The 13,593-nt window shown below is 41.9% G+C and overlaps 1 protein-coding gene across 1 annotated transcript in view; it reads right to left on the minus strand.

Moving 5' to 3' along the window:
- LOC124157882 (protein Wnt-5b-like) overlaps window positions 1-10,796 on the minus strand; it is a 264,083-nt gene extending 253,287 nt beyond the window's left edge. Inside the window, exon 1 of the mRNA XM_046532948.1 lies at window positions 8,743-10,796. Within this exon, the coding sequence (XP_046388904.1) occupies window positions 8,743-9,026 (284 nt within the window). The 5' untranslated portion in view covers window positions 9,027-10,796. The remainder of the gene's footprint in view (window positions 1-8,742) is intronic.
- Window positions 10,797-13,593: the final 2,797 nt, after the last annotated feature.

Raw genomic sequence — 13,593 nt, forward strand, 5'->3', positions numbered from 1 at the left:
CTAATGCAATTAGGCGGCCGCATGACTTATCGCAGCTTTATTTTCGTTATGGTAAATACTCGCGTGCGAGTAAGCGCGCCTGCAGAAGAGCAGCGTGTTCCGCGCATCAATTGGACACGTCCATCATTCGCATCATCTCACGGGTGGAAGCTCTGATTTTTCAATAGTAGATAGTATCAATTTCGGGAATGATATTACGCATGATCATATTTATACCAATTTTCGAGAGGAGGCATGATGATCGGTCGCATTTAGCCTCGATTTCCTTACGATTTCACTTGCTTCTTAAAACTTACGCCGTCATCTTGAAATTCCCAGAGAATACACGCATATATAGGCCCATACAAAAAGGTATCTTGTAAATATTTTACACTTGGGATACAGGTAATTATTGCCAAGGATCTACCCTAGATACCCTGAAAATTTCAAAGCTATAGAACAGCCTTTTAAATTGGTCACATGTCAGAAATAAAGACAAAATGTGACCGGTCGTTGAAGTACGAACTTTCTTCAAGGTTCTTATACCATTTATGCTCAAATGAACACGCGGAAAATAAAAATGTTGTCCTTTTTTTGTTAATCCTCATTTTTAGACAAAAATTCTCAAATTAACTCTGGGCTTCTTAAAAAGGTTATAGAGTAAAAACTAATAACACCAAAAATGTGATCCAATAACAATATTTAGACCTTAATAATACTGGCATGATGCTGTTGAGCTTACATAGTAGTTAATCTGATGTTCAAGTAGCGAATTACCTGAAGGCAAGATGAAATGTAAGTAGCACTCAAAATAAATGATTAAATGGAACCAGAGTCTAAAGATCAATGGATGTAAAAAGGGTAGAATAGAAAACGAGGTTAATTTCAATATTCAGTCACCTAAATGCTCATGTAAATACATTTATGCACATCAACATTCACATGAAACGATGATTAATGTATATCGAGGCGTCAAATTTTATCACACCTTTAAAATATAGAAACCTTCTAGGGAAACGACTTTGACAACTTTCTAAGCATAAAAAAGTATTCTAATCCATGGAAAATATCATGAGAAACAAATAATGTCACTAACTCATAATTTCCAATCCTTAAAAATATCCTGGAAAAATCTGATGAAGTTACAGACATAATGTGGTGGAAGGCATTCGGATGATAGGGTTTTAATACCTCACGATTCACCAAAACGCCTCTTGCTTTAGTTTTATCAGGCTTTACTTCATGGAGCTGAATTTCAATGACTAAACATAATTTAATTCTTTTACTGGGACCTGGACACCGTTAAGTGGAAATTTATTGTGCCAAGAGAATATTATAAATCTGTGAAATTACTGTTAAGTTACCGTCTCATTTGTGACCCTTACTACTTCAGCAGATTAGTTAAAACACCAGTTTCATGAATAATTTTACTACACGCAAAAATGAAAGTTTATCAATGATTCCATTATTTCAATACTAATTATTTTAAGCTTTTCCAAAAAAATCTTAAATTTCTTACGGAAAAATTACTAAAAGCAACATTGCCCGGAAAAATGTAAGATGGCTCAAAAAACTCAAAAGGAACAAACTGGAAAAATTCCTCCGACAAATATGTAACTGGAAAATGTCTAAGAAGAATGTAATCTCTACCTCCAAGATTGACAAAAAAAAACTCTTTGTCAAGAGTTATTGGTGACCAGACCCCTGATTTCGAGATGCCGAATCGAAGGTGCGCAAGCGGCAGTGGTTCTCCAGACGTCGATGCGAGGTTGCCATTTCTAATTAATGGTAGTGATTAATCATCAGTCACACCTGGGTTAGCGATGAAAAGCGTTAAACGGCTCAGGCAGATAGTTGATTACCCGGAGTGGGAGGGATTTTTTTTGCCCTGGATTTGTGATAGTTATTGTGCGGCGAGTAAAATGGAGGCTAATGAATCCGTTTGTGCCCACAACACTCAAATTGATTCACAATAGGAATTAATGAATAGCCTTGGCCGACTCAAGACTCCATCACAGGTAGATTTTATGGCCATGACCACTCGAAGCTAAAGAGGCACATATTAAAAGCCGACAGGAAAGTCTATTGAATGCAGAAGTGGAAAAGATGGAAACGGTAAAGGAAGCCGATCGGCATTTAACGACCGTGAGAAGAAAGTGACAGGTACAAACACATAGGCATATATATAAGCGGAATAATAACCCATTTTAGATTAAGTATTAACGGGCAACTTAGGATACGATATAATAGCCGAACATCATTTTCGATGCGGCAATCCAGTGGATAATAGGGGCTTTAAATAAATGAAGAGTTGAAATATAATATTGACGATACATATTAAACAAAATCGAAGATTAGACACGCGGAGATCTACTTTTAGGATTCAATACGAAAATCGTCCCCAAATTACGCTGGAAAAAGGATAACTTGGTCAAAAAGGATTTTTCCTTCTAGTAAAAGTCATATTCTTACAGAAATTGAAGCATTACCATCGACAAAAATAACTAAATAAAAGTTCGAAAAAAAAGAAAAATTTTTACTGTAATGATGGATTTTACCTGAGATGAATTACGTGTTCATGCACAGGTAAATAAGGCAAATTTATGAATCCAATCATCTTAGTTAACTATGGAAGAACATTTTTGGAATCGGAGATTTCACTCATACAAAGTATTTACATTTTATTAGTTGTGAGCGTGTTTCCAAATCATTCAATATTCTTTACTTCAAAAGGCCATGGTGGAACATTGCCTCATTAGCGCTTATAAACATGTAATCGTCATATTTTAATTTGAAAATGTTTAAAAGCCAACATTTTTGTAATTTTGACACGCTTTCCGAGAAAGAAATGCTAATCTATACAGAAATGGATGGCTAATAAAAACACCTATTAACAATCCAATAAATAAGAAAAATGATACGACGAAAAGCGATTATACGGGTAAAAATTTCAATTTTCGGTGACCAGTAATCGGACACGACCTGTCGATGAAATCAACACTTGCTGGTTTACAGTTAGCGCGTAGCACCGAGCTTTGGGAATAAAAAAGATTATCGCGTACTTCCAAAGAGCAATCAACCGTACATGAATGTCATTTATTTTGCAAGTGATTCAGGATAACTCAAACTAATTTATGATTCAAAATAAGTAGTATAAATAAAATGCTACATTTACACTCTGGTGTGTTTGCTTCCGTCTTGGTCCATCACACCAGAATGGATGAAAAAGCTCCGACAAAATATTCTACGCGCTGAAACATCGGACCACACCTACAGCGCTCCAATCTTTATTCCCTTCAGACACCAAATACGAATAGAACACATTTAAATGACAATAAATCATTTTTCATTTTCAAAGTAAAAACCATGACCAATGATTTTCAAAGGTGGACACTTTGACTAGCCCTTGCGTGGAAATTAATTATCCGTGGAGTTAATGCGGTATTATCTACTTCTATGCTAAACAGATAGGTACAAGAATATATTCATCGGAAGCTTTCAATCACCAGAGCCAGACGAATGCATACCTTTTACTAAACTATGTTAATCACTCCAGCAAACTGTCAACGAGTTATTTGAAAAATTAAGCAAGGGCTTCTTCAAGATGATTTATCAATCACTTCTAGAATGAATCTATAATTACAATATCAAAAAATATATGCACCGATATAAAATCACATTGAAAAATTCCATTCATTAAGAGGTGTTGCGTTCCTTAGAAGAGATTGCGTTCCATTATATATAATGGTTAAGATTGAGGAATTGAAATGGCTTGATAAATATCGCCAAAATGAAGGAAAATATTTCCATTGAGTTATAAAAATGAGTAGAACACCGGCATAGCAATTGCTTTCCATACTTACGCCAAAAAAATTTAGAACTTTAATTCAATCTGACAATAAGTAGAATACAGTAATATTTTACAAGTCTCAAAAGCAAAAGAAATACAATTGATATTGATCGGTTATGACGATGAAATGAGAGATGTAAATTTAAAGTTACTTTTTTTTTTTAGCAAGGATGATTTGAAAAGTAAACAAAGGCTATAGTAACAGGGGCTTGGGGTCCAACATTCTTCATTATGGTCTTTCATTATCTATGTATTCAAATTATTTACATTTTAGATGATACACAGCTCTAAAGTAGGTATATTCTACTTGGGAAATTCAATATTGTATATGTAAATTGTAAAATATACATGTATATGTAAACTATAATTTATTTCCAAAAATATTTAAAACTCCCTAGACATGTTCCCGCCCTTGATCTCTCAACCCTCGAGTTAGCCCTTTTAATAAGTTCCTCGAACCTCCCACATATGTCATTCCCAATATTACGTCTATGGACATTTTCACGCCACTAGAAGGAGGACAGTAAAATAGCCTTCAACAAAAGAAGTAATTAACGATTCAGAGAAGGATGAAAAACAAGGATGAGTTAAGTCAGGGTAATTAGTTGAATTTCGCTAATACTTAATTAAATTATTCAGCAGTTTTTTTTATTGAAAAAGCTTTCAGATAAGATAGCTGTCATAATTATGTTTTGAGGTTCTACAATCATTCCTGCCACAAATTATAGAAAGAATCTCACAATTTTCGAACTGCTCATGAACAAGGGCAGTACCCTAATTCAGCCACATCTCTGATATTATGACTCTCCCAAATAAAAAGCAATACTAATAAGTCATCTGTGATTGGAAATAGTTCTTGACGGAACGTAGAAATTTGTCCGTACAAAATATATGTAAGTATTTGTAGTTTGAGCGCAAGTAAGTCATTCACGAGCAGAAATAGGAGAGTTGAGACTTTTATTAGGACCAATTAAATTAAATTAAATTTAGTAGTCCAAAATATCTCAAATTTACAGCTTTGAAGCCAAAAAATAGAGGAGCTTTCAGTAATTTCAGTGGTTAACATCATATTAAGCTAGAAAGTCCTGTCAATATTTGGGTGAGTAATTTGTTAAAGAGGTTTTCCAACGCGTAATACTGATGAATAGTGATTACGAAGTTCTCGAAGCCGTGAATCGCTGAGGACAAATATTTTAAATGCGGTATGAGTCAGAAATTCCAAACAGTCAAGATAATTCTTCATCGTAGCTTGAATGACGTGAAAACAGCAGTTACAAGCGTGGAGACGGAATGCTGTACTCGAATTCGCGAGCCCTTTCAAAACGCACTAGGTTAGCTGACAAAGACTTGACTAAACCGCAAGATTTGTCAAGGAGAAGCGACCGGGGAAGGGAGCAAAGGAAAAAGGCGGAAAGGGTAAAGGCTACTGCCCGGTAAAGACTGAAAAAGAATGGTAGAGCGAGTGGAGAGGGTTTCAAAAATAAATGAGCGAGGTGAGGGCTGGTGATCAACAATGCTGACGACACCATGGCAGAGAATGAAACGTATAATTTTAGCATCTTATCTTCCCGCACATCTCAGAAGCACAGGAGGAAACATAACCGTATGCTGAGGTCCGAGAATTGTCGGCTATACTAAATTAATACTTTTTGAAAGACAAAAACTAAGCATATAATATATTCTGCAAGAGACTGTCTGAAATCCTGCTAACCGCGTCCAACAAGCAGCTTGGTGAATCACCGAAAGAAAGGAAATATATACTTACTACGCTTATGGTGAAATGTAACCATGAGGGTTAAATATATACCTTCATTTCAGCATAAGCGAAGACAAAATATATACAGAAATTATCGGCTGACACCCGGATAAACAAAACACAAGGAAAATAAGCATGCTCAAAGTTTTTATAATTTTTATAAGTTTAGAGCTGCAATAATACTGATTCTATCTTAATGAGTGAATACTACTGAAAGCTATAACGCAAAGAGCTATATCGTATAAATATTATAAGACTTTTAAGGCTCTAACCGGGGATCAAAATTCTTTTCATTACTATAACACTCGTTAAAATTCGCAAGGCTATTGGGGACGTAATTCCAACGTTTTTACGAGATATTTTTTACCGTGAATGTACTTAATTTAAGTAAAGAACTATAATAAGCACCATCATCACCTAAAATGTTGTAATAACTGTAGTAATAATAATCAAAATAATGTTATTAAGCCTTCAATTTACCAACCCTTTCCTAAATTAAATAAACTATTCAAAATTATGCTAGATAAAAGCTAAACAAAACATTTTTGAAAGATCTATAATTCTTGGAGTCGGTGTCATGATAATAAAATTACTGCGAAAGGAGAGGAGGTTTTGGGTTTCAATACGGCAATCGGGAAACTTGACAAAGTTCTTGTAATTTTGTCAAGATTACTGCAAGATATTTGCAGCGAACGAGGAAATATTTGAAGAGAAAAAAAAGGACGCTCGCAGACAATGTCATCTTCGCATTTGAAACAAATAATTACATCCGCGCGTGTCGAACGCGCTTCATCGCCTACAAAAGCACGGAGAGCAATGGCTTTCGCTCACCGTCTTTGGAGGACGGGACAAAAGGTCCAGAACCTCTTTCCTAATGGAAAAACAGCTCTCTCCCTCCCAAAGACGACGGATTGTAATGTGGCTCACGTAGGCTGAGATGCGAGATACTGTGAGGACGGGGGCACCGAGGGAAGGCGAATCAATTAGTTAGAGGAGCACGTCATGTTCCCGGCAAGCGGTGACATATAATGATGGAGACGCGGTTTTACCGTTCGACGCCCGCTTCGCCATTGGGTTCGGCTGGAGGAAGTCCCTCTCAAATAATCACTCATTATGTGAGGAGAGGAGAGGCCCGCCCAGACACCGAGTCTGCACTAATGTGACTTTATTAATATCCAGAATAAATAGGAGGGTGGACACAATTCCGCTACCAAAGGAGCTGTGCATTCAAAAATATACACTGGGTAGTAAGTAATACATGGGGAAAAACTAATGATACCTGAAACCAAAAAGGAAGAGTGTGAGATCAAGTATAAATTGTCGATGGACGAATTACCTATGGCTCTTTTGATACCAAATATAAGTATTGAGTTAGTGACCGATGGTAGCGGCTTTTCAATAAGAAAAAATAGCTCGGGGTAAAACTGCAGACTTGCGCTGTAAATTAAAGGAGTGCATTATTTTTTTTCGAATATCATTTACGATTTCAGGATCGATTACAGATTTACGCTCTTTTAGTCACAATAATAGAGAAAAATAAGGAATAACAGCAAGGAATATGACAATTGTTGAAAATTTCTCATACTGATCTTCCAATTACATGAATATCTAAAAAAAAATACGCTTCTGTCTTAATCGGCAGCACTCTTCTCTCCTGGCATCTAGAAAATCGTTCGAATTATTATAAAAACAAAGAACTTACATTAATGGGAGGGAGAGTGTCATTAACTTAGGATTCGACGCCATGGCCTGAGACTACGGTAAGATAACCTCCGAAGCCTATCACTCCCAATCACGGGGTCGACGCCCACTCCACGAACAACAGCTGGAAAATCAACCAGCAATCACTGAGAGAGGAAAAATTTCTGTTCTTCTCGAATGGATTATTTTCAGGGATGACTCTTCCCATATATTATAATATATAGAAAAACAATATAGAAGACAACCAGCCACATTCCATATGGAGAAACCATCAGCACACAAACAAAAAGGCAGGAAAATTTAGGATAGTTGAGCGATGAAGATGCGATTCACAAATCGAAAAATAAAATCGAAAATGATGCAAATAAGACTCACGGAGAAATCGAAGAGAGGCAAAAGGAGAGGGCAAAAGGAAACTTCAATACTACCCGGCCATATCCTAGCCTTAAATATTGTAAAATATTGGGAAATAAAAACGTAAAATTAATAATGTCTCAGGGAAATTAAAAATTCCCCTGCATATGCAGGCTATTTTCATTATGCAGGCTATTTTCATTCCGATTATTCGAAAAAATATATGTATAAAAATAAGTGCCACCTTAAATGTGACATAAATGGATTAACCTTTTCAAAAAAGATGTTATTTTGTATGAAGCGAAAACCTTATTGCCACTGGAAGGAGAGTGGCATTAATTTTAGGATCAACTGGTCGTGCAATAATGAAGTGTCCATTTTCCCCTCTCTAATAGCCTCTCTTCGAGCTCTCATGTTAAGTATTTATCAGTAAAATGTAGACTTCGAGGTGCAAATAAAGATAATCGGAATTTGGAGGGGAAAGTTTAATTAACGTTAAGATAAGTAATGATGCTTAGCACATAGCATTAAATTTACGACCAGAAGCCTTTGAATTTCAGAAAGTAGCATAAAAAGAAATACTAACCATTCTAAATGTAATACTGGAATTCAAGAAAATTTTAGCAAAACCATATGTATTGCACATTTTTTCGCAGCGTTTCCCATTTGCTGACATTTAAGGGACGCAAATGGTACATAAACCTTCGGCCATTTCTTCATCTTTTGGTTTACTAATTAATAATTGAGTGCCACTTATAACATTCCCGTGAAACAGCAAAACATGAACCCCGCATGCCTTTCTCGCCCAGGAATTATCTCAACGAGAGCACACCTCCACGCGACACAACTTCTCTAGCTGAAATGGAAGAAACCCACGCTCGCATTGTTTCCATCGCTCACATTCCTCCCATTTATAAGGAATCTCTTGGTGTCCCATCAATTTTCACATGCACGGTGCACCAATGTTACCGTGGGATGCCGTAGGCGGGACCGCGACGTCTAAGACACGCCGTGGAACTGAAACAGGACTGAAAAAACACACGGGGTAGGCAGGCTATGAGAGACAAATGAGCTGAGTCGGAGAGATATTGAGAGTACTCACAGCCAGGTACCGGAGTAGGGAGAGGCGGCCGTCGCTTCCCTTGCCACGGCGACCATCCACAGTGCGACGAGCAAGACGGCGAGCAGGCGGGAACGCAGCGGGGAGGCGCCGGCGGATCCGCCGCCCTCGGCCCCCGAGCCCCTAGCTGGCTTCGCGCCCGTCGACCGCCGGTGCCGACGCCCGGGCCTCGCCGGGGTGGCGGCCAGCCGCCTTCGCATCGTCTCCACTCCGCCAGTCCGCTGCCTCCGCCGCGAGGCGTCCCTCCCCGTTGCCGAAGTTTCCATTTCACTGCTTGATCGCCGTTCTCAGAACTCTCAATCCCCTGGGGGAACCTTTTTAGCCACCTTTAGAACACATTCTAACGAGCACCATAGATAAACGAGGTCTTACGTAAAAAAAAACGCCGATAAGTGGATAGGAATGGAAACCAGACGGGGATATTTCACAGAAAAAGTCACGTAACAAAACAACACGATGTTTTGCGAAAGGAAATTAAAAAACCATTGAACGAGAGGTTTGACTCACACAAAATGGCAACACTTCACTCGCAGTACGTTTGATTTTTCAACGCACGGATCTTCTGTAGATATACGGCACGCTGCAGTCATTGAAATCACCGGAGGTTCTCACAGCTCACGCGGTTCACTTAAACATCCACACATCTGAGCTTCACCGTGTCAGACAAACAAGACGACGTTGCCCACGCGACGGTCGCAGCCACCGACTACATTCCGCAGCCGATACTCCAGGTGAACTGCCCCGACGAACTGCTCTCTCGGCCGGGCATCCTCCGCTGCGGCGTGGTCGGGGGAATGGTCGCCCTTGCGGATGAACGCGGAGGCAACCGAGAGGAGAGGAGAGTCCTTTTCGTCGGCTCGTCTTTCGGCCGATCCTCGAGCCCTTTCGGCTTCCGCGAGTCCCTTTCTAACACTCGCAGATGACACGACCACCACGTAGAGCTAGAAAAGCGGGGAAAACATCACGCACGAGCACAAAATGCCTGCGTTCCCTTTCGGATACGTGCGACCTTTATGGTGCGCGGAGATTGACGTCTCTGTTTCGCGGGCGAGATCGAGTTTTGCAATGCCCCGCGGAGCGAAGAGTCTACCGTTGTTTGTTTTCACCGGCGGGATGTTAAATTGTCTATCTCCCGATGAGATATTCCCGAGGAAAAAGGCAAGAATCCTGCGGTGGCAGAGAGAGCGGTGCACTGTAGGGAGCGTGATAGGTTAGGAAAAAACACTTATTAGTCAGCGCAAAAGGTGAATGCTTTTTCTTGCAGGGAGCACTCTCGCCAACTAAAATGACGATTGATTGTCTTTCCGTGAGTGGGTGTAGGCGTGGGAGACTACGGAGCGGTGCAATTTTTCACAAAGCCCTTATCTCAGGTTGGATTCACTCCACGCCCAGTTCGATGAAGTAATGGAGCCTAGGACCGTGATATTCGAATACTTCACCAATCACTTCGCGTCGAAGACAAACTGCTCCTGCGTCTGAATTCAACTGTTATCTCCCTCAGTAAAGAGATCTAGCGTTGATCGATGGACAGCGATCAATTTAGCTCAGAGAGAGAGCAAGTGCTAAACAAAATCTCCCCGTGTTTTTTCTCACAATGCAAGCACGAATGCCACACATTTCAAACCCAGAACACAATACTGAAGTATCAGAGTCGATACTTGATTCTTCAAGCGTCCCTATTACCGTTTTTTCATTGATGCTGCAAGTTGTTTCTATAATATTTATTGGCGGTGTGAAAGAAAGTTGGAGAACTGGAATGGTCAAAACAATGTTCAGTTGAGAACACTTTGTGCTGACTACACAAACTTTTACTTCCAATTATGAACGATTGAAGATCACCTTCGGCTCCGAATGGAGACACTAAATCGTCCACTGTGGACACAACGGACAACACTCGACCGCTCCGGTCCAAAACACTGGCTTCAAATCAACTGGCGCCCCCGTATATATAAACTCGTGTCTCTCGGCGCACACAAGCGTCCACGGCGCACACTCCAGACTCCTTCGCTTTTCACGCCTCTCGCACGGAGAGAGTGGCGGGGAGGGAGGGGCTGCCGGGAAGGGGGTACAACGAAAGGCTTGCGGGGGGGAGGAGGTTGACTGAACGAAGGGTGGAGGGAGAGGAGGAGGAGGAGGTGGCCAGCCTCACTATAAGTCGACTCACTCGGCCGACGGCACCGGGCGAAGAAACAACAACCACCAGCCGCGCTAACGAAAGGTGTACTGTTGGAGGCAGTCGAAGAAAAGAGGATAAAAGGAGAGGAATGGAAGTGCCCAAGGAGACCACAGCGTGGGCCTCTACACTTAATGGAAGAGGTCAGCGTACGCCACTATAATGCAGTGCACGCGGCAACCAGCTCTCTCTATTCTGCTTCCTCCCTAGCTCACAACTTTTCCCACTATAATAATCGGTAGCCACCAAGCCAGATTATAGGTAGGTGTCTCAAAGAAAGCTGAGACCACAGGGAAGGCAAATGATGAGATGAAGTTCTTTCGGACTAGTACCAAAGGTCAGGGCATGGGAAAATAATCCCACTAAAATTTTCTCCTCGGGAGTGGAAACGAAAAAATATATACGTTGCAACATATGCAGCAACCAGCTTTTTAATCTCTCCTTGCTCTCTGTCAACTCTGTGTAGCCACCAAGCAAGCTGTGAGGCGAGAGAGTAGGTCGTGGAAAGTTGCGACCTCAGGGAATACGGATATTCGAAGGGAAACGGTCTCGTTCTTCCGGAGATGTAACAGAGGTCAGGGAATGGGAAAACAATCCACAAAAGATATTTCACCGGGAGAAAAAAATAGAAGGAAAAAAACAGCCAAAAGACGATATATATTACGTCTTTCCTGAAGGGGCGAAAATAACCTTAACCTTTTCTCCCATGATGATAGAAGCCGAGGACCGAGAGTTGACCACGGGGAAGACGGATAAAAGAAGAGAAGCGGTCTACACACGGTCTCGATCACCCGGAGAAGTAACAGAGGTCAGGGAATGGGAAAAACAATCCCCAAAAAATATTTCACCGCGGGAGAGAAGAGAAAAAAAACGGCAAAAAATGTATATATATTACGTCGTTCCTGGAGCGGCGGAAATCACCACCACCCTGCCCCCGTGATGGGAGAAGAGAAGGAAAGATAGAGAGAGAAGGTCTGGTGGAGAAGGAAGAAGTATGAGGATCAGGAAGGATGAGGAGAGAGCACCCCTCCTCCCCCGGCAAGGATCTCATCAAAAGCCCCACTCTTGTGCGAGGCGGAGGGAGAGGAGAGAGAGCCCTTTTACCTGTCGGATGCCGCTCCGCCCCGGGCGGGTGGGGGCGACGGAGGGCAAGGCTGGCTGGTGTTTCTGCACCGAGACTTCCTTTCATCCGCCGACTCGTCCTCCACAAATCGCCTCCGCCCCCTCCGCGCCTCAAAGACGAAGAAAAGGACCCCCGAGAGTGGGAGGAAAATAAGAAGCCGAGGAAAAAACTGGAGGACGGAGACGAAGACTTCTTGCGAGCCAGACAGATAACCACCGTTGCCAAAGACAGACGACCAAGATCCCCACCTCCCGCGCATCTACTTATACCTTCTACTGATGTAACAGTAATCGATACTATACGGGAAAAGAAGAAGATGCCATTGCAGTTTCCGAGGGGGTATCTAAAAAATCTACGCTGGTGGGTGTGAATTGTCGAAATTTCCTGGTCTATCTTCTAGCGAACAAGACTTCTTACCAGCCTTGCTTTAAAGCAACGCCCCCCGGCCCCCACTTCCGAGCTCCTAATTCTCTTCTCCTCTGATGTAAATGTAAGGTAGGCTTAAGTGAAAAAAGCTGAATGTCAGCGTCCGAGGAGGAATATGAATATTTTTCTCCGCGATACAGCGAGAGAGCTAGTGTGAATGATATGCGCCTTTAGCGTCCCACGGTCGAAAATGCCGAAATATTCTCGTCAAAATGAGGGCTTCAGCACGATATCTCTTCACCACCGTTGCCAAAGACCCCGTTCCTACTTATATTTTTCTATATATGTAGATTTGCGGAATCCGGGCTAAAAGAACGAGTAGGCCATCTTTCGTGAGGGAATATGTATGGACATTCCCCGCCCTTAAAGAATCTCCGGCGATCCTACTTATCTTTAAGCAAAAATGCATATGTGAGAGTTACAAAAGCAAAAAGAAGAAGGTAGCACCGAAGTCAGACAACCCTCACCTTTCACCCTCCCGATTATGTTTTCCATTGGCGAAACAAAAGGGATACTTAAGTAAAAAAATATGTAGCTATGATAGGGGGAATGTGATAGTTTTCCTCCGCGCTCTTCGTGCAAGTGAGCTGGTATGACCCCTACACGCCCGCAACGTAGAAGGTTCGAAACTGTAGTGAGTGAGGATACACTAAGCGGAGAGGGTAAGCGGTGAGTGCCAGTCGACTTCCCCTCCATCCCCACCCCTCTCCAACCTTGCCACCCCTTCTCCGGCATTCGTCGCGCAGCAGATACACAGACTCAAGCCGAGCAGACTTCCCCCCAATCCCCTCCCTCCCATCCCCGCCCCACAGTCAGTGAGCCACCAGCTCGCTTTGCCTTCGCTTCCCCCTCACAGTCGTATCTGGACCTCACTACTTACTGCCCCTCTCATTCCTTGCCCAACATTTATCCTCACACCCCTTCCACCCAACTGCTCGCTACCCTCTGTCCCCTCCCCCCCACCCGCTTGCAACGCCGCCACTGACATCTCCATAGGGACTCGCCCCATTGTTGGGCCGGTGAGGCCACTTCGGAGGGGGAGGGGATATCGGAAAGCCAAATTTCTAACGAAGCTGTTGTTGCGGGAGATGACGGACGGATGTGGAGCGTC

The sequence above is a fragment of the Ischnura elegans genome, chromosome 4 (genome assembly GCF_921293095.1).
Source record: "Ischnura elegans chromosome 4, ioIscEleg1.1, whole genome shotgun sequence".
Classification (NCBI taxonomy): Eukaryota; Metazoa; Arthropoda; class Insecta; order Odonata; family Coenagrionidae; genus Ischnura; species Ischnura elegans.